Below are 25,307 nucleotides of genomic sequence, written 5' to 3' on the forward strand. Positions count from 1 at the left end.
AATTTTTTTCCCATTGAATTGCTTTGGCACTTTGATCAGAAATCAACTGACAGTATACATGTGGGTCTATCTATGAGCTCCTTATTGTAGCAACTACTACGTCCATAATAATAAAGCAATACAATTTTTCAAATGGCACAGTATTTGAAGAGTTAATTTCCAAAGGAAGATAAGGATGACCAATAAACACTTGAAAAAGTGCTCAATATCATAAGTCATGAGGAAATTCTATATTAAAACTGCAAGATAATGGCATCAAAATGACTACAATTAAAAAGACAAGATCTCACTTACACGTGGAATCTAAAAACAAAACAAAACAGATAAACACAAAAAACCAAACTCATAGAAAGAGAGAGCAGATTGTTGGTGGGTGGAGGTGGTCAAAAGATACAAACTTCTAGTTATAAATAAGTAAGTCCTGAGGGTGTAATGGTAATTATAGTTCATGGTACTGTATTGTATATTTGGTAATTGCTAAGAGAGTAAAAGTTCACATCTCAAGAAAACAAAGGTGTGACAATGTACTAGTATGCTGATAAATGTTAACTACACTTATTGTGGTGAACATTTCACAATATATACAAATATCAGATCATGATGTTGTACACCTGAAACTAATATAATATGTTGATTACACCTCAATTTTTAAAAATAAATAATAATATCTATTGAGCAAGATAGTGAGATATTGAAAATCACACTGATCACTTGGCACATAAAGGGCGGGATGTGGGGAAGACCACACCCAATGTTGATGAGGGTGTAGAGCAACCGGTACTTCACACATTGTTGGTGGGAGCATAAAATGGCCCGATTGCTGACACTTAAATTGCCACTTTTTCATGGAGGTAAGCATACACCTGCCCTATGACCCAGCAGCTCCACCTCTACACCTTGACTCGCGCTAGATGAAAACAGATGGACATACAAAGACTATACAAGGATGTTCACAGACAGATGGCCCCACAATTACACTCCTAGGAATATACTACCCGTGTTTCCCCGAAAATAAGACATCCTCCAAAATAAGACCTACTTACAGGTTTCCTTCTGAGTGAAATATAAGGCATCCCCCGAAAATAAGTCCCCAGGCTCTGTCTCAGAATGAAAATTAATTTACCGTAAACTGGTCGCTAGGGCCGCCCCGACTGGCGTCTAGCAACCAGTGATGTTACGCGGAGTCCTGACGTCACTGCTGTGTGGAGGTGGAGCGGAGGTCGGAGTGAGCGGTGAGCGCGGGGCAGGAGAGAGGAGGAGACTTTCGCAGATGCGTGTAGAAGAACAGGAGGATTAGAGCGGACAGGACGTGGCGAAGGTGGTGAGTGCTGGTCTGTCTCTGGTGACACTACCTGATTCTCGCGGCCGCCTTCATGATGACTGAAGGTTCTCAGTCAGTGGCAGACCCTGCTCCAGCCCAGATCCAGGTCCCAGCAAGCCCAGTGACAGTCCCCAGGCAGGCCCCAGGGGGTAAATGTCTGATAAAGGGGTAGGGGGGATGTCTGGTGAAGGTGTTCAGTGGCACAAGGGTGGGGGGAGGGGGATCACTTAAAATGACACAGGAGGATCAGAGGGGGCAATCAAAATGACACAGGAGGATCAAAAGGGGTTACTAAAATGGTAATCCCCCCTCTGATTCTCCTGTGCCATTTTGATTTCCCCCTCTGATCCCCCCTGTGTCATTTTGAGTGATTCCCCTCCCCCCACCTTGATACCCCAATTCCTTTTTTTTTACCCCTAGAAATGAGAGCAAAAAGAAAAAGCTACTCCGTGGAGTACAAGAAAGGAATCGTGGAAGACTCTTGGGGCCAAAATCTTACTGCTTTCTGCAAAGAGAAGATGTTGAGTATCCGATTGGTCCGAAAATGGCGAGCAGAGTATGGTAACCTCATTGAACAAGTGGACAAGGGAAATGCTAAAAAGCGCAAGTGTGGATCAGGTCAGCAACCATTATTTTCCGAGCTGGAAGACCTGATCTGTGAACGGGTTGTTGACAGGAGAGCAAAGGCTTTGGTTGTGAATAGGGCTCAGATTCAAGAATTTGCCCTTGCAATGGCACCACAGTTTGACATAGCCCCCGAAGACTTCAAAGCATCACAACACTGGCTGGATAATTTCCTTCAGCGAAGTGAACTGTCTTTAAGAAGATCTACAACATTGTTTAGGTTGGAAGATACTCAAGTTATTAAGCGAGCACTTGCATTCAAGTCCTTTATTGATGATGCTGACTTCTCTAAATACAATCTTTCCAACATGATTGCTATGGATGAAACTGCAGTGTTTATGGGCCAATCATCTCAAACAACAATTGAATAGTGGGGTGCCTCCTTAGCGTACATTCCCTCCACTGCTTACGAAAGTGCACGAGTTTCCTGTATTTTGGCAATTCGTCTGGATGGCACTAAAATTCCACCTTTAATCACTTCTAAGGGCAAGAAGGAAAAGACTGAACGTGTTTTGGGCATTTTTATTCTTGAAACTGAAAAAGCCTGGGCCACACAAGCAGTTATAAGGAAGTGGGTCGATTTAATGCTGCCGCTTGTTATGCGAGGGAGCCAAAGAGGTCTGCTAGTCTGGGATGCAGCCAGCACTCACCGCACTAAAGACATGAAGACATTTCTTCACGAAAGAAAAATAGATCAGATAATGATTCCCGCAGGAATGACGGCCTATCTCCAGACTCTTGATATTGCAATAAACAAGCCATTCAAAGACAATTTGCGCATGGAAATTAATGACTACATTGAAAATAGAATGGAGAGAAATTAGTGTGGAAACTTTGTGAAACCTAAACTGCAAGAAGTTGTGACTTGGGTGAAGAATTCATGGGAGAAAATCACTGACAGTTGCATTGCAAATGCACTGCGAGCAGGCTACCTTGACAAGAAGTACTCATTTAAAGACAGTGCTATTGCTAAACATGAGAGATTTGGTCCACTGATTCTGAAAGAAATGGAGTCACAAGAAATTCACCAGGAAATTCAGGAATTGGATTGTTATGATGATGATCCAGAAGATGATGACATGATTGTCATTGAATAAATGAGTAAATTCTTGATACTGTAGGATTCACAGTTAGTCTGGTTTGTGTTGACAGCTACCGTACTACCGTACCGTATACAGGTAATAAATTTCCTTTATTTTCATTTAACAATAAATGTGTACCGTATTCTTCTTCATGGAAAAATAAGACATCCCCTGAAAATAAGACCTAGCGTGTCTTTGGGGGCAAAAATTAATATAAGACACTGTCTTATTTTCAGGGAAACACGGGTAGAAGAATGAGAAACATGGCTTCAAGTAGACATTTGAACATCAGTGTTCGTTGCAGCATTATTCACAAGAGCCAAAAGCGTAAGCAACCCAGGTGTCCATCGACAGACGACTGGATTAACAAAATGTGGTGCATATCCACAATGCAATGCTATCAGTCCCTCAAAAGGGACCAAGTTCTGATGCATGCACAACATAGGTGAACTTGAAAACATCATGCTAAGTGGAATGAATATTGTATGAGACCACTCACATCAGTTGTCTAGAATAGACAAATTCATAGGGAGAGAAAGCAGAGCAGAGGTTGCCAGGGACTGCGGGGAGGAGAAATGAAAGGGTTTCTGTTTGAGATGATGACAGTTTTTCTGGAAATAGATATTGGTAATGGTGGCACAACATTTTAAATGTAATGAATGCCACCGAATTGTACATTTAAAGTGCTTAAAATGGCAAATTTTATTATATATATTGTACTACAATAAAAAAAATCAAAGGAAGAGACTATTACTAAAATCCTATATAATAAAAGAGTGATATGCAAATTAACCATCACTCCGCTACACCCACAAGCCATACCCACAAGCCAATCAGGAGCGAATATGCAAATAAACCCAACCAAGATGGCTACAGCCACAGAGAGCAGGAGGGAGGCTTGGGTTTCCCCGGCAATGGAGGAAGCCAAGCTTTCCACCTGCCCTTGCCGGCCTAGGCCTCCACTCAAGGCTACAAAATTTCAATGATAGAAGATACATAAATTCAAACAGAAATGGCGGCAGCCACGGAGCTGGAAAGAGCAGGAGGCTAGGGTTGCCCCCAGCGATAGAGGAAGCCAAGCTTTCCACACATCTTGGCAGGCCCAGGCCTCTGCTTAAGGCTACAAAGTTTTAATTATAGAAGATACATAAATCCCAACAGAAATGGCTGCCGCCACGGAGCAAGCAGAAGGCTTGACTCCTCTCCAGGCTACAAAGTTTCAATTGTAGAAGATAAATAAACCCCAGATACCAGGGCCTCCGCTTGGGTCACCCGGGGCAGTGGCCGGCCTGCAAACCACCACAGGCCCCTCGCCCAGGCCGCCTCACGCCCCAAGGGAACCCCCACCCTGATCCGGGACACCCTTCAGGGCAAACCAGCTGGCCCCCATCCGTGCATCAGGCCTCTATCCTATCTAATAAAAGAGTAATATGCAGATTGACCATCACTCCAACACACAAGATGGCTGCCCCCATGTGGACACAAGATGGCCACCACAAGATGGCCAGCAAGGGAGGGCAGTTGGGAGGGACCAGGCCTGCAAGGGAGGGCAGTTGGGGGGACCAGGCCTGCAGGGGAGGGCAGTTGGGGGCGACCAGGCCTGCAGGGAAAGGCAGTTGGGAGGGACCCAGGCCTGCAGAGGAGAGCAGTTGGGGGGACCAGGCCTGCAGGGGAGGGCAGTTGGGGGGGACCAGGCCTGCAGAGGAGGGCAGTTAGGGGCAAACAGGCTGGCAGGGGAGCAGTTAGGCATCAATCAGGCTGGCAGGGGAGTGGTTAGGGGGTGATCAGGCTGGCAGGCAGAAGCAGTTAGGGGCAATCAGGAAGGCAGGCAGGCAAGCAGTTGGGAGCCAGCAGTCCTGGATTGTGAGAGGGATGTCCGACTGCCTGTTTAGTCCCGACCCCATTTAGGATAGGGCCTAAATGGGCAGTCGGACATCCCTCGAGGGGTCCCAGATTGGAGAGGGTGCAGGCTGGGCTGAGGGACCCCCCCCCCCCCCCCCGTGCACGAATTTAATGCTCCGGGCCTCTAGTGTTTCATAAGAACCAAAAATTATAAATAACCCAAATGCCCATCAACAGGTAAATGAATAAACAAATTAAGGTATGTAATAAATACTCCTTGGCAATAAGATGGAATGGTTGCTGATACCTGTGACAAAATAATGAATCTCAAACACTGAGCAAAAGGAAATCAGGCACAAAAGACTAGATTCTATATGATTTCACTTATAGGAAGTTCTAGAACAGGCTAAATTCATCTGTGGTGGGAGGAAAAAAACAGAAAAAATGGTAAGATATGAGAGGAGAATGTGGGAAGGGGCCTTCTGAGGTGATGAAATGTTCTATATCTTGATTGGAGTGTGAATTACATGGGTGTATGCATCTAAAAACTCATAGAATTGCCCTAGGTGGTTTGGCTCAGTGGATAGAGCATTGGCTTGCAGACTGAAGGGTTACAGGTTCGATTCCAGTCAAGGGCACATTCCCCGGGTTGCAGGCTCGACCCCCCCAGTAGGGGACATGCAGGAGAGAGCCAATCAATGATTCTCTCTTATCATTGGTGTTTCTATCTCTCTCTCCTCCCTTCCTCTCTGACTGAAATCAATAAAAATATATTGGGATGGAAAAAACTCATCACACTACACACCTAAGAACCATATATTTCACTACACGTATGCCCTGTGCTCAGTTGGTTGAGCGTAATCCCATGCACTGAAAGGTTGCCGGTTTCAATTTCTGGTCAGGGCACATGCCCAAGTTGCAGGTTTGATCCCCAGCTAAGGTACATGCTGGAGGCAGCTAATTGATGCTTCTGTCTCACATCAATGTTTCTCTCTCTCTCCCCCCTCCCTCCTTCCCTCTCTTTCTTTTATTTTTTTAAATATATTTTTATTGATTTCAGAGAGGAAGGGAGAGGGAGAGAGAGATAGAAACATCAATGATGGGAGTGAATCATTGATCGGCTGCCTCCTACACACCCCACACGGGGGATCAAGCCTGCAATCTGGGCATGTGCCCTGACCAGGAATCGAACTGTGACCTCTGGTTCGTAGGTCGACGCTCAACCACTGAGCCATGCCAGCTGGGCTCCTTTCCTCTCTTTCTAAAATCAATAAAAACATATTTTAAAATAATTTATTAATGTTTGAACAATAAAACTAATCAAAACTTACAACTACAATATGAATCATAATTTTTTAAATGGGACAGAATTATGACTCAGGACAGCTTCCCTACACATCCTAAATTTTATACATTTTTATAATATATCTTTTAGGGTTATGATATTATTTATTAAATAGTGTTTTCTTTTAAAAACAAAATAATTCCAAAAAAGTATTTATACCTCTTTGGGAACATTGTTGATAGATGTTCACTAATTACCTTCCTTTTTGCCAGCTTTGTTGATATATAATTAACTACACTCACCTGCATACATCTAAAGTGTACAACTTAATGAGTTTTGACACAACTGTGAAACCATTAGAGCAGTCAGGAAAGTGAGCATGCCCGTCACCTTGTGTCATTTTGGATGGATGGATGGATGGATGGACGGACGGACGAATGGGTGGATGGATGGATGGGATGAAATTGATCTGCAAGGAAGAATGAGGGGAGGAAATCACATGATGGATGGAATGAATGGATGGATGATTAGAAGGAGCCTCACATGGTCTAGTTTCCCCTCACTATTTTGGACGTACCTCCCTGGATACCTTCTCAAACAGATGTTGCAGAGATGTTCCTGCATCAGCTGACTCTAAGGGCCCATTCTGGTGCCTGAGGACCCTGGAAGCTTGACCAGTGGTTGAGAAATGACAAGCACACCTGTTTCATGTCTTGGACAAAAGCTCCTGATGCACCACTTTGGCCAACTAAAGACCACATGGTCTTTGGTGAGGGCTGGCCGATGGGAGGGCTGACTCTCAAACCTCCCCTTATTGATCAGAGCTGAGGCTGCGCTCCTGACCACAGGCCAACACCAACTGAGTCCCACTTCAGAGTGTGACACAAGGAGAGGTCAGTAGTTTCTCAAGGGTTAGCAAATCTCTGCCCATGACCTCTGCTCAAGTTTTCAGGCCCCAAGAGGGGCCCAGCCCTCACCCAGGCCTCTGCTCTCAGAAGTTAATTCTCTTACATCACCTTTTCTCCTTCATGTCTATCTTTTGCTCTTCCTCGAATAACTTTTCATAATTCTCCCAACCTTGCACCACCTCTATATTGTCTCCTCTTTATATGTATATATGTTTTCATTTATTTTAGAGAGAAGAAGGGAGAGAGAGAGAGAAATGTCAATGTGAGAGAGAAACATCAATTGGCTGCTTCCCGTACAAACCTCGACCAGGGATTGAACCCACAACCTGGATATGTGCCCTGACTGGGAATCGAACCCATGACCTTTTGGTGTACAGGACAACACTCCAACTGAGCCACACTGGCCAGGGCTGGTTCCCTCTTTTGAGAAGCTCCAAAGTCATGGCAACTTCCATCTCTGGCTTCTAGGGATGACAAGACCTTGGATCGGGAAGCTTCCAAAGCAGGATTCCTACAGCCCCCTCTGAGCCTTCACCTCCACCCCCCACCCCCTTCCCCATCTCACACCTGCCAGCTCCATCGGATGACCCCTGAGGCCTCACTTGGATGTTGGCTTCTGCTGCTGGGTGTCCTGGTACCGGAGCCCTGCCACATCCAGTGCCACCTCCTGTAACCAGACTGGAGCACTGCTCTCACCCTTCCAGAATCTTATTTCCCAGCCCCACCCTCCATGTTTGGGGATTCCTGCTTCTCCTGTACTACTGTTGATTCATACCAGCCCTGCCTTGCCACACAACCAAAACAGGGCCGAATCTATACTAATTTGAACTGTTTTCTTCTTTTTTTTTCTTTTTTTTTTTGGTTAATCCTCACCCAAGGATATTTTTTCCACTGTTTTTTAGGAAGAGTGGAAGGGAGGGCAAGTGATAAAGACAGAGAAACTTCGATGTAAGAGAGACACATCCATTGGTTGCCTCCCTCACACACCCCGACCCGGGGCCAGGAATTGAGCCTGCAACCAAGGTACATACTCTAGGCCGGAATCAAACCTGCGACCCTTCAGTCTGCCGGCCGACATTCTAACCACTGAGCAACCTGGCTAGGGCTTGAATTGTTTTCTAAAAGCATCTTGTTTGCTAGTATATTTGAGGAGGGAGGGAAGTTTTTCTTTCTTTCGTTTCATTCCCTTTCAGGCCCCCCCCCCTTCTTTTTTAGGTACAGAGACAATTTGTAATGATCACACATAATTCTACCAAGAAATAGCCATTTTCAACCACTTGGCATGCCTCCTGCCAGTCTTTTACCTGTATTTACATTTTTTCATTACTAATTCAAGTTTCCCCAGGAATACCAATTCAGGATAGTGGTGCTTAATCACATTTTATTATCTCTTACCTGGGCCACTGCAGGACTTCACACCTCTTACCCATTGCTCCTCAACTATGACTACGACTCGTTCACCTATGGGTCAGGCCAGCAGCAGTGTGGTGGTGGCCACTGCCCCCTCTGCACTGCCACCAGGTCTTGCTGCATGTGGCCCTCCCTGCCAGGGCAGTGTCCCCTGGCGCCCGGAGACCCCAAAGCTGAGGGTTCTATCCTGAAACGAGAAGAAGCCCGCATGCCACTCTGGCTTCTCCATGTGTTCGGCCACATGAACCGACATGTCCCAGCGCTTTGGCCGAAGCCTCTGAGTGTTTACTCACAGACATTGGTCCCTGGGACTAGGTCAGAGTTCCCTGGGGTCTGAGCTGGGGACACACCTGGATGTTTTTTGTTTTGTTTTGTTTTTTAAATATGTTTTTATTGATTTCAGAGTAGAAGGGAGAGGGAGAGAGAGAGAGAAACATCAATGATGAGAGAGAATCATTTATCGGCTGCCTCCTGCATGTTCCACACTGGGGATTGAGCCCCTAACCAGGGATGTGCCCTGACCCGGCATCAAACCGTGACCTCCTGGTTCATAGGAGGTCAAAGTTCAACCACTGAGCCACGCCGGGGGGTACACCTGGCTGTTTTTAGATCTGACCCACACATGGGGCAGCCCAAAACGCTAGGGCTCTGCTGCAAGCTCAAGCTCTGAGCTGGTTTCTTCTTCCCTGAGGAAGAGGAGGTCTCTCCCAGCAGTTGCTCAGATCGCCTGCTGGGCAGTCCCCACAACCAGCCCGCAGGGCACACCCTGCCCTGGAACCCAGCCTGGGGCCACATCCATTTACTCAGCAAATAGTAATTGCCTACTCCATGCCAAGTGCTCAGACAGGCACTAAGGACCGGAAGGCGAGTAACCCCAAACACGGGCCTGTCCTCACGGAGCTCCCGTTCCAGTGGGAGACAGTCACACAAATACGTGGAATAGTAAGAAATGAGAGTTAAGATGCTGTAAAGCCCGGGTGTTTGGTGCTGCAAGAAATCACAGGAGGTTGGGCTTTTTTAACCGGCCTGCCATGAAGGAGCGCCTTCCTCAGCAGAACACAGCAACGGCTGTAGGCGTGTGGGCCTGGGGTGCCGAGAGATGAACCCCCAGGGGCTCATGCTCAGCGTAGTAAAGCCACCAAGAAAGGTGGTGAGGGTTCCCTGGGCTCCGCGCACGGCTTCTGTGTCACGCTCCCTGTCGCCACCTTTTGGTCAGAGGCGGAATTGCAGTCCTTGCTGCCCAGTATGCAATAGGGTGGGGCCCTGCCTGTCCTGGAAGATGCATCTGAGCAGAAGGAAAGGGGGTCCCCTTCGGCTGGAGCACTTGCCAGCCAGGATGAGACATTCGGAATTCTCTTTTCCCCTGGCACGGTGAGCGGCCAAGTTCAAGGCGGTGTCGGTGTGTCTCTCCGCACCCAGGAGACTGTGATGAGCAGAGCCCACGGTCCCCCGCCCTGCACATGAGCTTGGACAGGAAACAAACATTTGTGGTCCTAAGCCACTAAGGTTTGGGTTTGGGGGTCAGTATTTCTCAAGACTGAGCTTCCTGGCGGGTGGGGTGTCTGTTGTGTGTTCTCAGAAAGACAGCAGGGCTTCCTGAGAGCAGGGTTGTGCCTTTGGTTCACCCACCACCGTGCCCAGCGCAGCACTCCCACCCCACCACGCCCCATCCCCTATCCCAGGCAGTCCCATCAGCAGGCTCCCTGGCCTTCTCTCCTCCTCGCTCTGCCTGAGTGTCTGCTCCCTCTCAGCCCCTCCTTCCTCAGGCTGCCTTCCTCGGGCTCCACATTTTCCCTCAATACTTTGCACAGGTTCCAGGCATAGCCACCTTGGTCCCCCTTGGGGCTCTACCTGACGTGTCTCCCTGCCTGGTCCGGAGAGGAGAGACCCAAAGCACCTCTTCCTGAGGAAAGGAGACCCAGAAGGCTGTGGGAGGCCTCTCTGGACCCCTTTCTCCTAAAGCCCAGACAACCGGAGGCTGGGCCGATAAAGCAGAAAAGAGCATAAAGTGACAATGGACGCAAATCCCCTCCAAACCAATGGCAGCCACAACTTACAGGTGTAATTTTAGGGACATTTAAAAGGTTCACAATTCCATAAACAAAATGTCACACACACACACACACACACACACACACACACACACAGAGTAGAATATTATTCAGCCTCAAAAAGGAAGGAAATCCTGACACATGTTACAATATGGATGAACCTTGAGGATCTGATGCTCAGTGAAATAAGCCAGTTGACAAAAAGGCAAATACTAGGTGATTCCACTCATGTGAAGTACCTAGAGTAGTAGCCAAAACCATGGAGGCAGGATGCATTGTTTAATGTATACAGAGTTTCCGTTTGGGGAGATGAACAAGTTCTAGACATCAATAATGGTGATGGATGCACAACAATGTGATTATGCTTAATACCACTGAACTGTACACTTACTATAGCCCTGGCTGGTGTGGCTCAGTTGGTTGGTCATCATCCTCTGAAGTGAAAGGTTGCTGGTTTGATTCCTGGTCAGGGCACATGCCTGGGCTGCAGGCTCAATCCCCAGTAGGGGGCGTCCAGGAGGCAGCTGAGCCATGTTTCCCATGGACGTTTCCCTCTCTCTCCCTCTCCCTTACTCTCTCTAAAAAATTAAATAAATAAATAAATAAATAAATAAACTTTTTAAAAAAATGGTTACTATAGTAAATTTTGTTCCATGCATTTTACAGTTGGAAAACAAAACGATTCACAATTTCATGGATGAGAAAGGCAGCCTCTCCTTCATGGAAGCAGACGTCTGTAGAGAGCTGGCAGCGGTGTTCCAAAATTTCATTATGCTGGCCCTTTCAGCGATTCTCAGAGTTAGCTTACCTAACGTTCCTGAGGGAAGTCCACAGACGTACATAGGAAGGGTGTTCTTTGAGGTATCATTCCTAGTACTGAACAACTGAAAATAATCCACCAGCAGGGGAATGGTTAAGTAAATTATGGTATAGCTCAGAAAATGACACATTATGTAGGCATAAAAAGGAGTTAAAGTTGTATGTTCTAACTTATAAAAGATATTCAAGGTAAACTAAGGGGGGAGGGAGTTAAGTTGCAAAATATCAGGCATAAGATAATCCATTTTAATCAAATAAGGATTACACATTTTATTAGTTTTCTAGTGCTGCATAACAGATCACAAAAAGCTCAGTGGCTTAAAACAGTATCATTTAATATCTCACAGTTCTGTAGGTCTGAAGTCTGAGCGGGCCAGCCTGGGCTCTTACCTGGAGCCCTAAGAAGAATCCACTTCCAGGCTCATCCGGGGTGTTGATGCAATTCCATTCTATGCAATTGTAGCAGTAACATCTCTCTTTCCTTGCAGCCTTTCCACCAGAATCATCCTCAGCTCCTAGAGGCTGCCTGCATTCCTTGGCTCCTGGCCACCTCCATATTCAAAGCCAGCGATGCCACTTTGAATCCCTCTGACTTCCCCTTTTGCTACCAGTTTGGAGTTCTCTGTTCTTAATATTCATATTATTATGTTAGGCCCAAATGGATACCCTTTCTCTATCTTAATGTCAACTGTACCATATCTATATATATAAAAGCCTAAGTGACCGAACGACCGACAACCAAACAACCGGTCGCTATGACACACACTGACCACCAGGGGGCAGATGCTTAATGCAGGAGCTGCCCCCTGGTGGTCAGTGCACTCCCACAGCCAACCTCCCGCAGTCCCTCCCTCCCTCCCCTCAGCCGGCCACCCTGATCATCCTGATCACCCAAATCACCGGCCAGGTTGAAGGACCCCACCCATGCACAAATTCACACACCGGGCCTCTAGTAAATATATAAATAACCTAACTACAGGAGTGAGAGTTTAGCATACTCCACAATTCTGGGTTTAGAGTGGAACATATTGTGTGTGTGGGAGAAGGGTGCATTCAGCCTCCTACACAAATAAATGTACATATATGTAACATATATGTTGAAATATGCATGGGAAAATTCTGGAAGAGAATGCAGCCAAAAGTCACCAGAGACCCAGGCAACTTTCCCTTTCTCCATTGCCCACTTTTGTACATGGATTTCTTTTCTTTTCTTTTTTTTATATATTTTTTATTGATTTCAGATAGGAAGAGAGAGGGAGAGAGAGATGGAAATATCAATGATGAGAGAGAATCATTGATTGGCTGCTTCCTGCATGCTCCCCACTGGGAATCGAGCCTGTAACCCAGGCATGTGTTCTGACTGGGAATTGAACTGTGACTTTCTAGTTCACAGGTTGAAGCTCAACCACTGAGCCATGCCAGCTGGGTTGGATTTCTTACAATGACAGTTATCAATGTCTCTTCCCAGTACCCACTCCCTTCCTTCTGTATGGGTACCAAGACTTTGAGGGCACTGCCCCTCCCTCATTTCAGCTACCTGCAGGGACGAACCCTGTCTATTGTCAGCCAATCAGTGTGTCCCACTGCCCCAGCAGAGAGATGGGTTCAGGGATGGGTGCATAACCCATTTTGAGCCAATGAAATGTGAGATGTTTGCAGGGGCTTCAGGAAAGAAAGGTTTCCTCTGCCTGTCATCAGAGCTACCAGAGGAGTCCCACTCTCTGCCTGGACAGTGGGGGGAAAGCGGTGACATCTGGAACAGCTGCCCCCGTTTCACTCCAAGAGGGAAGCACCAGGAGCTGGGAGAAGACACACCGGAAATGGAGAACAGGCACAGAGAGAAGCCAGATCCCGGTGACGTGATGTGAGCCTATGGACCAAGCTTTGCATCCAGCTACTTGATCTATTTCTGGACTTTTTAATTCCATGAACCAAAAATTTCCTTTACATGTAAGTCAGTTTGAGTCAAGTTCTCTCTTACTTGTATCATTATAATACCTGATGCAAGTATTTTTGCAATCAGAAATAAATTAACATAAAAATAGCAAAAATGTTCCCCAAAGCCAGACTTTTTCTTGCTAGCTTTAGGAAAGCCTGCGAGTTAATTTTAGTTCATCCTTTGCCTCAATAGTGCTTGTTACTGGATAAACACAAAGTGCCATTTGGAAGATGTTCCCGTGTTGACCTGTTATATCCTGAGCAGGATTAATCCATCAAGACTACCTGGTTCAAGAAGTATGCTTGCACACACACTATGGACAAAGCACCCACTATGGACAAAGCCCCTCAGGATCCTGTGAGAGCCCTAGATATGAATTAGGTGAGATCCCTGCCCCCAAGGCCCAAAGTTCCATGAGAGAGTCACCTGCCTCCCTAATGGAACAGCAACCCACGAGGAGGAACGCTCCCTACAGGCAAGAATGTTACCAGTTTGTTCAGTCTTGCATCTCCAGTGCCTAGAATAGTGCCTGGCACATTGTTTTTCTTCATTTTTATGTGTTTTTGTTGAGTTTTAGAGAGAGAAGATGTGGGAGAGATAGAGAAATAGAAACATCAATGAGAGAGAAACATCATCGATCAGCTGCCTCCTGCACACCCTCTACTGGGGATCGAGTCAGCAACCCAGGCATGTGCCCTGACCAGGAATCAAACTGATGACCTCTTGGATCCTGGGTCAATGCTCAACCACTGACCCACACAGGCCAGGTGCCGATTATATATATTTTTAATTGAATGTATGAATAAAAAATGAATAAATTAGGTTATCACAACATAGGCTTAAAATGGGAGTCAACTTGACCTCCCAGGGTCCCTCCCTTCCAGCTATTGCAAGAATTTCATCCCTTAAAAGTCTCCCCCACTCCCAAGTATTTCTGGCAGTCTCTGGGCACATCCTGTTGTCAACAGTGGAAGAAATGCCTTTTTCAGCTTCTCTTGGCTATGGTACCCAGGACGTCCTTGTGCCCCAGCCTCTCACAGAGGTGTTATTGGGCTAGCTCTCTCTACTCGCCTTTTCCGAAAACCCTGAATGACTGGGGATCAGAGCCTCCCCACAGAGGCCAAGCTGCTCTGTGCTGTGACATGGGTAAGAAGTATGTACTGTGGAAAGCCAGTGGACTCCAGGGCTCTTTGTTACAGCAGCCCTGACCAACACAGCCCTGCAGGCAGCCAGCACCAGTCCCCTCTCTCCTGCTCAGCCAGGCCTGATTGTATCCACACCAGACACAATTTGTTTAACACTAAACTGCAAGCACATTTCAGTCCCACCTTCTCGAGCCTGTGTGCGCCTCCCAGGGTTCCCAATCTTTGTCACACAGTTACACACACCCTTGGTGGCAACTGTGGTTGTCAAGCTGAGAAGGGCTTGAGGCCAACACGAATCCCTGTGTGACCTTGAGGGTGTCGCTTGACCACCCCGTGTCCAACTATTTTCATCCTGGTACTAATTCCTGCCCGACCACACCGTGAGTATTATTAGAGCACCTCCCAGAGTCTAGAGGGCTCCGCAGCCATCAGGTAACCTGATCACCCCGTGGTGGCCACAAGCGGATGCTGTCCTCCCTCCTCTGGCAGTAGCGTCTGCCCCAGGTCACATGGTGTGCTTTCCCGTGAGTGTGCCCTGCCCAGTGGGGCCTGGCCTGAGCGCTCTGCAGCTGCAGAGGCCAGTTTCTTTCTCCTGAACCACCAGCTGTGCCCAGCCCCTGCCTGGAGAACACAGCACATCCCCTGGACAGGTCTGTCCCACAGCCACTCGGGGAATCTCAGCCCTACATCCTTGTCTCAGGCTCTCTGTCACTCCGTTTCCTCTTCGTTTCATGTAAACACTTCTGACTAAAGCCAGCCATGTGTCACAGAAACAGAGGCGTTTCCTGGGGGGAAGGTCAGGGCAGTGTGGGGGCACGTGGCCCAGGGGGGTCCGGCTTGCCCCTCCGGTGCTTGCCCTGGGTCAAGAGCCAGGCAGGAAGCTCTGAAGAGCATTGCTCAAGAGCAGAGGAAGCCCAAGAGGCCTGGGGTAGAGGAGGGAGGGGTTACTCGGGCTGCCCTGGCCTGGACTCAGTTTCTCTCCCATAGCTCGGAGAGATGGGGCCAGATGTGGAGGCTCAAGAGCCCCCTGGTTGGAGGAAGCCATAGGAGTGAGAGCAGGAGGCAAAGGCATCAGGAACAGGCATCAGGTGGGGAGGGAGGGAAGGAAGGGGAGGGGGGCAAGCAGGAGTGTCGCTGCTGGGAAAAGGTGGGGTCAAAGCACCTGAAGGGCTCTCCAGGACAAAGGTAAACACTGAGGTCACCCCTGCTCCACACGGCCCTGGCCCCACATCCCCGCCCGCAGCTATAAGGCCCCACCTCAGGCAGAGTGTCCAGGCTGTGGAGGTGCCATGGCCAAGTCTCGCCTGCTGCTGTGGCTGCTGCTGCTGCCCACACTCTGGGGCCCAGGTGCTGGTGAGTCTCCCAGCTTCTCTCTCCTCTCTCCCCCCGGGGCCAGGTGTTGAGGGGCTTCAAGGCCATGTTCACCGCTGACTGAGCTCCGGCTCTGGGCCAGGGGTTTCCCTAGTCTGGGTGTTATCCTCATTGTAAAGATGGGGAAGCTGAGGCTCAGAGAGGCCCCAGGGTCACATCTGCTGGGCTCTAGGCTGGTGGAACCCAGAGCTGCTTGACTCCAGGGCGTTTAACGGCCAAGCGTTACCAATAACACTGGGCTTGGAGGTTGGCGAGGTTAGGGTGCCAGGTGTGGCTTGGATCCCAAGGTTGCTCTGGCCCCAAACAGAAGCTGCAGGGACCACCTCCTCCCTGGCCTGTGCCCAGGGCCCCAAGTTTTGGTGCCAAAGCTTGGAGCAAGCATTGCAGTGCAGAGCACTGGGGCACTGCCTGCAGGAGGTCTGGGGACATGCGGAGGCCGTGAGTACCACCCAAGGGTGCACGGGGCTGACGGTCTGGAGAGAGGGTGCTGGGTAGACTCTGGATAAGTTTGGGGGATTGGAGCCCCCATAGGGGGTGGGTGAGGTGGGATGGGATGGGATGGGGTGGGATGGGATGGGATGAGATGAGATGGGATGGGGTGGATGAATGGGGTGGGATGTGATGGTGGGTAGTTGCCTGTCATCCTCTGCCTGAAAGAGCCTTGCCTACTTGAGCTGGGGGCATGCCCCTCACTCATGTCCCCACCTTGGGGTCCCCGTCCCCAGGATGACCTGTGCCAGGAATGCAGTGACATCGTCCTCATCCTCACCAAGATGACCAAGGAGGCCATTTTCCAGGTGATAAGGCCAGACCCTGGATGAAGGTTGGGGCCAATAGGTGGGGACAGAGCAGGAAGAAGAGGTTCGCCTCTTAAAGGGGCCATTTCCAGGTGAGCCCTGTGGTTGCCTGGGGCTCCAGGCCCCTGCTGGCCAGGAGAGGGCTCTGGGAGGAGCTCAGCCCGAGCTGGTTGTTCCTGCGGGGGAAGGGGCCAACTACTTAACTCGGCACACACCAACTCCGGTGCCTGAGGAAAGGGAGGCCAGCCTGCCGTGGGGCCCTGTGTGCAGAGGCTGGCCGCGGGGAGGCCGGCTGACTGACCCCTCTCCATCCTTGTGGCTCCCGCCTGCCTCCCAGGACACAATGCGGAAGTTCCTGGAGCAAGAGTGCGATGTCCTGCCCTTGAAGCTGCTGGTGCCCAAGTGCCGCCAAGTGCTCGACACCTACTTTCCGCTGGTCTTCGACTACTTCCAGAGCCAGATCGTGAGGGCTGCCCACCCGCCGCCCACCTGCCCAGAAATGCCCACACAGCACCCCACCCACCACACACACCACACACACCACACACAGACCCTACCCACCCGCCCAGAGATGCCCACACAGCACCCCACCCACCACACACACCACACACAGACCCTGCCCACCCGCCCAGAGATGCCCACACAGCACCCCACCCGCCACACACACCACACACAGACCCTGCCCACCCGCCCAGAGATGCCACACAGCACCCCACCCACCACACCCACCACACACACAGACCCTGCCCACCCACCCAGAGATGCCACACAGCACCCCATTCACCACACACACACCACACACAGACCCTGCCACCCGCCCAGAGATGCCACACACCACCCCACCCACCACACACACCACACACACAGACCCTGCCCACCCACCCAGAGATGCCACACACCACCCCACCCACCACACACACCACACACACAGACCCTGCCCACCTGCCCAGAGGTACCACACACCACACCACCCACCACACACACCACACACACAGACCCTGCCCACCTGCCCAGAGATGCCCACAGCACCCCACCCACCACACACACCACACACAGACCCTGCCCACCTGCCCAGAGATGCCACACAGCACCCCACCCACCACACACAACACACAGACCTGCCCACCCGGCCCAGGAAACACAGTGCCCCTCAGCCAGGTGCCCAGCTCACTGTCTCATCTGCTCAGCTGTAGGCAGTGGGTTCACACATTTACAAATACCACACACACCCTTATGCCCTCACACAAACACGAGCCTGGTCACACACTCACATACACACTCAGTCTCACACAAAACCAACCTGTTACACACTCACACATACAAACACACTCACGCACATACATATACTCATTCATTCTCACAAACATACATGGTCACGCTCATTCACACACATTCCCAGGCACCTGCCCCAAAGTTCCCACATGGCCCCATCTCCACTTTGTGTCTCCCCACCACCACCACAGAGCTCTAACCCCAACCCCAGCCAGCCTGCTTCTCCTTCCCTGTTCTAGGCTCAAAGACAGTGGCCCTCCTCCCTCCCTCAACTTAACCACTCGCCCTCCATTGTTCCCTAGAACCCCAGGGCCATTTGCAAGCACTTGGGCTTGTGCAGACCTGGGCGTCCAGAGCCAGGGCAGGAACCAGAGCTGCCGGACCCTCTGCTGGCCGCACTGGTCCTTCCCGCGCTGCCTGGGGCCCTCCAGGCACTGCCTCAGACGCAGGTGAGGAAGGCCCCACACTGGTGACCCCTTACACCAGATAGGTGGCCATCCAGAGAGCTGGGACACAGCTGAGGCCTATGAGCCCTGGGGCTCTGGGTGGGGGCAAAACCAGGAGGGAAATGAGCAGCTCAAGGCAGTGCCTGAGGCAGGAGGGGTAGAAAAAAAGGATGCCTGAAGGATGCCTTCTCCGATACCCAACCCAGTGCCAAGCCCAACTTCCACCCCATTCTCTCCGCTAGGATCTCGCTGAGCAGAAGTTCCCCCTCCCCCTCCCCATCTGCTGGCTCTGCAGGACTTTGATCAAGCGGATACAAGCGGTGGTTCCCAAGGTGAGGCCTGCATAGCCCCACCTTCCCCACCTCCTCACACCCCTCCTCACACCTCCATCAGAGAGCCTTTGTGCACTGCCCCCACCCCAGGGACCCTGGAGCTCAGGCTCAGGCCCAGGAGGTGCCAGGCCCAGAGCTCAGTTAACTAATGTTAGGCCCCCTCTCTGTGCCAGGCCGGCACTGGGCAGTGTCACAGCATAGAAAGGGACGGGACCCAGTCTTGTCCTCCAGCAGCCCAGCGCCTGACGAGGAGGAAACCCCAGAGGTCTCTGTAGAACAGGGGCTTTCGTGTTTCAAAAGGAGAGCTTCTACAGATGGACCCCCCTCCCTACCTGTGCCAACTGGGAATCTTCCAGACCTGGAGTGATCACTGCCCGGGGCTGTCCTGCCCTGAAATGGGGCCCAAGTGGGGAGAAGCTCTGCCCCCTCCGCCCTTCCCAGGTGGCCGAGGGCTCACAGCAGACGAGGTCCCTGCTTTGCCGAGTCTGCATTGTGGTGGAGAGATTTTTTCAGAAAGTGATAGGCTCAGAGCAGAGAATTAAACAGCTGAGGTGAGCAGTTCTCCACTCTTTGGGTAAGCCCCTGAGCAGACCCCAAGCTGCATTCCTCCCCTACACTCCACAAAGCCTCACCCCAATCCCAAACAGGCTGCTTGCATTTCAGCATTTCCACTCCAAGATTTCATACAGGATGGGCAACTATGGGCAGGTGTCCGGGCAAGGGTCGGGGCAGTTTGCACGTTTCAGATGCAGGCTTGTGAGCGAGGAGGTGGCAAGGGTCAGACTCTGAGCAGGGGACTCTGGGACCAAGGCTCCGGGCTGAGGACGCACCTGCTGGGGCCAGTAGCCCAGCCTGTGTTCGCAGCTGTGGTAGGACCTTCCAGGAGGGGCTGGGCCCACTGCTGTCCACTGCCACCCTCCCCAGTCCTCAGAGCGAGGAGCTGTGGCAGCAGATCCATCCTGGGAAAGAGCCTGTAGAAAGTGACTCCCAGGTCACCTCCACACTCGGCTTTCCTTATTGCCATTTACACTGAGTGCCAGGCCGCCCTCTTAGAGACCCATAATCAGGGCCTGGTGACCTCTCACAGCTGCAGGACTCTAGAACCTAGGAGACCCCTTTGGGAAACGCAGGTCTGCTGGCCACCAGCTGGGTTGTTCTGGCTGTGGGTGGCTGGTGGGGTGGGTGGGTCCCCAGGGTCAAGTGAAGGGCAGCTTGGATTGACCAGTCCAGCCAAAAAAATATTTAAAGAGAGGGGTGATGGGCAGTGATGCGAGAATGAGGGTTAGGCTGGCTGGTCAGGGAGTCTCTGAATAGGTGGCCAGTAAGCTGAGACCTAGAGGTCAAACAAGGCCTGAGAATAAAGGGCCTCAATCAAGAACGGGCTTGGCAAGCTTGAGGGGAGCCAGTGTGGCTCCAGTGGGCAGCGGGCGGGGGAAGTGGTTGGAGAAGGGAGCAGAGGAGTAGTCACAGCCGGGCCACGTGGGAAGGTCTAAGCCAAGTTAAGAAACACTGGATTTCACTCTGCATGCAATTTACAGCTGGTGAGGGGTTTCAAGCAGGGGATGCTATGACCTGATTTATACTCTAGAAAGACCACTCTCCTGCTCCTTGAAGCATGCATTGGGAAGATGAGAGGCAAGGATGAAAGCAAAGAAAATAATTAGATTACTGCAGAAACAGAAATGAGAGAAGATGGAACTAGGAGGGCAGACTGAGGATATGTTTGGGAGGTCGGCTCAGTGGGACTTGGTGATGAATGGGACTTGGCGAGTGAGGACAGAAGAGGAATCAATAATGACTCTGTGGACTTTGGCTTGAGCAACCAGGTCTTAGGCCACCAGCTGAGATGGATAAACTTGAGAAGAAACTTGGGCAGAAAAATAAGTTCTGTTCTGCCCATGTTAAGTTCGAGATGCCTGTGTGGCATGCAAAAGGGTATTTCAAGCAAGCAGCTGAGTACCCAAGCCTTAGGTGAAGCGTCAGGTCAGAGACATCAAGCTGAGGGCCGCTGACTATGGACGAGATTCACATCCAAGGGAACGAGGGGGATCATCCAGGGACAGAGTGGAGGAGGAGTCTCAGTCAAGCAAAGGCAAATGCCAGCAAAATAGCCTGAGGAGGGACAGTCAGTGAAGTGGTGTGGGGGGGCGGATTAAGGGAGCGGGGCGGGGGGTGGGGGAGACCATGGTGTGATGTCATGGAAGCCAAAAAAAGGCATTTGGAAAAGGAGGGCGTGGTCACCTGGGCTGAAAGCTGCTGGGAGAGCAAGACAAGACATGGCCAAGGGGATTGGCCACAGAAGTTGCTGTGACCTTGAGAGCTGTTTTGGAGGAGTGTGTGTGTGTGTGGGGGGGGGGGGGGGGAACAGAAGCCCAAGTGGAGTGGGCTCCAGGAGAATGGAGGGAAAGATGTAGAGCAGCCAGTAGGGCAACTCTTTGAAGGCGTCTTTCTGGGAAGGGGAGCAGAGATGGGTGAAGCTTTCTAATGCTTGAGGCTACGTTAGCATGCTCACATGCTAATGAGACCAATCAGTGGGCAGGTGGGAAAAGTCCTAAGGAAGGAGAGAGGATAGTGCAGGGCAAGGCCCTCGTGAAGCGGGGGAGGGTGCAGCCCAGCGCACAAGTGGGTGGGCCAGCCTTTGACAGAACGGGATCGTCAGGAGGCCAAGTGTGGGCTCCCATGCAAGCAGGCGGGTGCATTTGGTGACATGTACGCATTTGGAAGGTATGACACCCATACACTTCCCTGTGCCTACTCCCAGCAGGGGCTGCAGCAGGAGCAGGGCCGAGACCAACGTGTGGCGTGCAGGTCCTTTACAGTGTAAAGTTTATATTCACTGGTCGAGTGAATGAAGGAGTGAGGCACAAGCCAGCGTTCTTTCGGCCTCTGCCCAGCCCCTCGGCTCAGACCTTGTGTTTGAAATTGGGATCGGTGGGGAATTCCTGGCTTTCCCCGGGGTTCCTGCAACCTGGGACATCCTGGCTCCAGGAGCCACAGATTACTCCATCCTGTGGGTCAGGAGGGAGAAGGCACAGGTGTGAGCCACCTCCCCTCCAGCTGCCGTGTGACCTTGGTGGCGCCCACACCTCAGGGCTGGCTGTGACCCTTTCAGCAATTTCAGTCGTTAGTCAGAGCTGGGTCCACAGCCTGGTTCCTGTGTTCACCCACTGACTCTGGGCAAGTCCCCTGGATGCTGCGATGCTCAGCGTCCTAATCTGTAAACAGCATAATAGTTTCCCAAAGGGAACAAGGGAATGTCTACAAGGTGCCCAGCGGGTCCCGGCATGGAGTAGATCTTGCAAGAGAAGGTTCCACCCCACCCTCTCTCGGCCCCACCCCAGGGTGTACTGGCCCCAGCTGTGGGTCAAGTGTGCCACGTGGTACCCCTGGTGGCGGGCGGCATCTGCCAGTGCTTGGCTGAGCGCTACACTGTCATCCTGTTGGACGTGCTGCTGGGCCGCGTGCTGCCCCAGGTGGTCTGCGGCCTTGCCCTCCGGTGCTCCAGCGAGGATGGTGCTGGCCCAGGTGAGCCTGCTGCCCCAGCCCTGCCACTGCCCACTCTCATCCCCCTCCCCCAGCCCTGCATGACCCCTCCCTCTCTGCCTCCCACCCCCACCCCGGCACTGCCCCAGAGAGGACAGGAACTGAACACCTCTGCAGGGCGCCTTTGACTGTTTCCTGTCCAGGTCTCACACCCCTGGGGTTCCTGCCAGGAGAATGGCTACAGCAAGACTCCAAGTGCCGCTTCTGCGAGTTCGTGACCACCCAGGCAGGGAACAGCAGTGAGCAGGCCGTGCCTCAGGCAATGCACCAGGCCTGTCTCCGCTTCTGGCTGGACAGGCAAAAGGTGCGGGGCAGGCAATGGGTACTCGGGCCCAGGGTCTGCCCGAGGGAGAGGGTTGAGCCAGCAAAGGCTTCCCAGCGAGAGATGCACAGAGTGGGCCAGACACCGGCGGTTGAGGAGCTCAGATAGGACGGGTTGTGGGCCTAACAATGATGGCACTGTAATAGGGCAAAGCCCGCTGTGGTCAGGAATGGCCTCAGACAAAGGGCATGGCTCGGAGGACCAGCAGGCCTCCCCCGTGGACAAAGTGTGAGGCCGGTTATCCATCAGGAGATGAGTAACGCCAGGGCCAGCTGGAGCAGGAGGGGGCCTGGCCTTCTCTCCACCATCCGCCTGTCCCAGCCCGATCCCTCCTCCCAGTGTGACTCCCTGGGGACAAACCCACCTACAAAAGGAGATGTCCCACCCTGGCCGGTTTTCTCAGTGGTTAGGCCCTCGGACTGAAGAGTCACAGGTTCAATTCCTGGTCAAGGGCAGGTACCTGGGTTGCAGGTTCCATCCCAGGCCCTGATCAGGGCATGTGCGGGAGGCAACCAATCAATGTGTCTCTCTCACATCAATGATTCTCTCTCTCTCCCTTCCTCCCTCCCTTCCACTCTCTCTAAAAATCAATGGGAAAAATATCCTTAGGTGAGGATAAGAAATTAAAAAAAGGAGAAAGGAGAGGTCCCAGAGTCGCAGTGCTGAGTCGATGACAGTAAACTCCCTTCATGAGTAATCTAGGTCCCAGGAGGCAGCTCGGCCCCTGCTCTCCTGGTTGGTAACTTTCAGGGCCCCCACTGCACGCCACATCGCGTCTCTCGGACCAGATGAGCTGGAAGAGTTCCTCGAGAACTGAAATTTTGGGGGAGGAAATGGTAGTGGCTAGGATTCTGACCCTCTGCCTGGGTTTCCCCCACGGAAACCTAATTTCAGCCCCTGCCAGCTGCTTGAGGGTCTGATGCCTGGACCTCCACGGGGTCAGAGGGAGCCCTGGAGTGACCCAGATAAATGGAGAGGCCAGACGGCAAGGCAGGAGCGCCCCGCAGGACCTGGGCCCACCCACACCGTGTCTCTCTCCTTTCCTCAGTGTGAGCAGTTTGTGGAACAGCACTCGGTGCAGCTGCAGAGCCTGATGTCCAGGGGCTGGGATGCCCGCACCACCTGCCAGGTGTGCCCTCCCCTCCCAGGTGGTCCTAGGGCTTTCCTCAGCTCCCAGAACCCCCAACGACTCTGGCCCATGATCCTCAGAGACCATACACCCTGGGTCCAGAGCAGCCACCCCCTCCCCCTTTTAATATAGAAAAGGCAGGCTCAGAGGGTTCAAGGAAGAGCCACGAAAGAATGAAAAAAGGAGGAGTCTGAGAAGGGAGGGGGCAGCTTAAAGGAGAAGGAGTGTGGTTTGACGTGCATTATGGGATGGGGTGTTCATGGAGCCATGTATGTTTGGTGGGGGGTGGAAAGTGTCCTGGGACAAGCATCATCCCTCTTCCTCTGGCTCTAAACCCCCAAGGCCCCCCTGTGGCTCAGAAGTGGCCTGAGAGGTCACACGAAGAGCACCCCCGGGGGCAGGGGGAGTGAGAGCCACTGCTTCAGAAGGAGCCTCAGTCCCCCTCAGAGCTGGGAATAGGGGATGGGGTGTGAGGCCTGAGGCCCAGTGCTGTCCCTGCACAGGCCCTGGGGGTGTGTGCGGCCAAGCTCAGTCCTCTCCAGTGTGTCCCGGATTCCCTCTTCTGACGAGAACTCAAAGCTGTGCCAGGTGAGTCCAGGCCCCAACTCGGGGAGGGAGAGGGATGGGTCTTGCACCCACCAGGAGGGGGCTCTGCTCCCCAGTCCCCCTCTTCACAGGCCACAGCTCTTGCAAGGCTCCTGAGGGCCCCCACAGCTCAGCCTAGGCTCCCTGGTCTTCAGTGTTTGGTGCATTCAGACCAAGGCTGACCTCTCCTGACACTGAGGGGAAGTCAGACTTTGCTGCCCAAAATGTTGACAGGAAGTCCACTGTCACAGGCCCTCCCTCCTGAGACTCCTTTCCCTCTCTCTGACTGTCATCGTCTAAGTCAGAGGTGGCACCCCCTTAGGATGGACGGGTGGGTCACATGCACCTCTGTGACCAGGCGCCTCAGGCAGGAAAGTAACCCTGGGAGGGATGGACACAACAGTGGACTTGAAGTCTCCTGAGAGCAAACTTGGTCCACTTTACAATTCTGCTCAGAGCCAGCCCCTAACACAGTGGTCACTTATTCATACCTTTACTCACTTTCTTAAAATGCAGTGTGTCCTGAAGCCAGGCCCCTTTCAGGGGCAAGGGCTAGAATTGTATGCAAAGCAGGGAGCCCCTGGCCCTCCTGGAGCTCAGTCCCCCGTCTACCTCTTCCATCTGAGGGGGAAGCCCTGCTCCTGACACCTTCTCGAACCAAAGCCCCTGTGGGAGGCGGTGGGAGAACATGGGGAGGAGATGTCTGCCCCGACTCAGACCTACCCCACAGGGACCAGGTTAGTGACAGCAGTGGGACCCGGGCCAACTAGGGCCGCCACCTTTCCCCAGTGCCCAGGTCTCCCCGCACCAGGAAGAGCTGGGCCAACCATCCCTGTTGAAACAGGAAGAGCAGTGTGTTGTGACAGGAGGCCTCAGCTCTGGTCCCAACTCTACCATCAACCGGCCACAGGTCCCCAGCAAGGATACACTGCCCCCTCGCTGGCCTTCATTCTCCTCCGCAAGGGGGAGCCATCAGGTGTCTCCAGGACCCCAGGGCCCCCCCATGTGACAAGGCTCCTCCTCAGGCCCCCCTGCACTGGAGAGAAGCCTTCACTCCCATGCCCACCTCCTTTCCTCAAAAGGA

General features: G+C 51.9%; 1 protein-coding gene across 1 annotated transcript; it reads left to right on the top strand.

Moving 5' to 3' along the window:
* Positions 1-15,715: 15,715 nt before the first annotated feature.
* SFTPB (surfactant protein B) lies at positions 15,716-24,204 on the top strand (the record flags this gene model as incomplete). The annotated part of the gene is made up of 10 exons (XM_080683446.1): positions 15,716-15,779; positions 16,105-16,235; positions 16,523-16,594; positions 16,932-17,057; positions 18,169-18,315; positions 18,555-18,644; positions 21,986-22,169; positions 22,331-22,491; positions 23,558-23,638; positions 24,142-24,204. 10 exons carry the CDS (start codon positions 15,716-15,718, stop codon positions 24,202-24,204), a joined length of 1,119 nt encoding a protein of 372 aa, XP_080539572.1.
* Positions 24,205-25,307: the final 1,103 nt, after the last annotated feature.

The sequence above is a fragment of the Plecotus auritus genome (genome assembly GCF_963455305.1).
Source record: "Plecotus auritus genome assembly, chromosome: 8".
NCBI lineage: Eukaryota > Metazoa > Chordata > Mammalia > Chiroptera > Vespertilionidae > Plecotus > Plecotus auritus.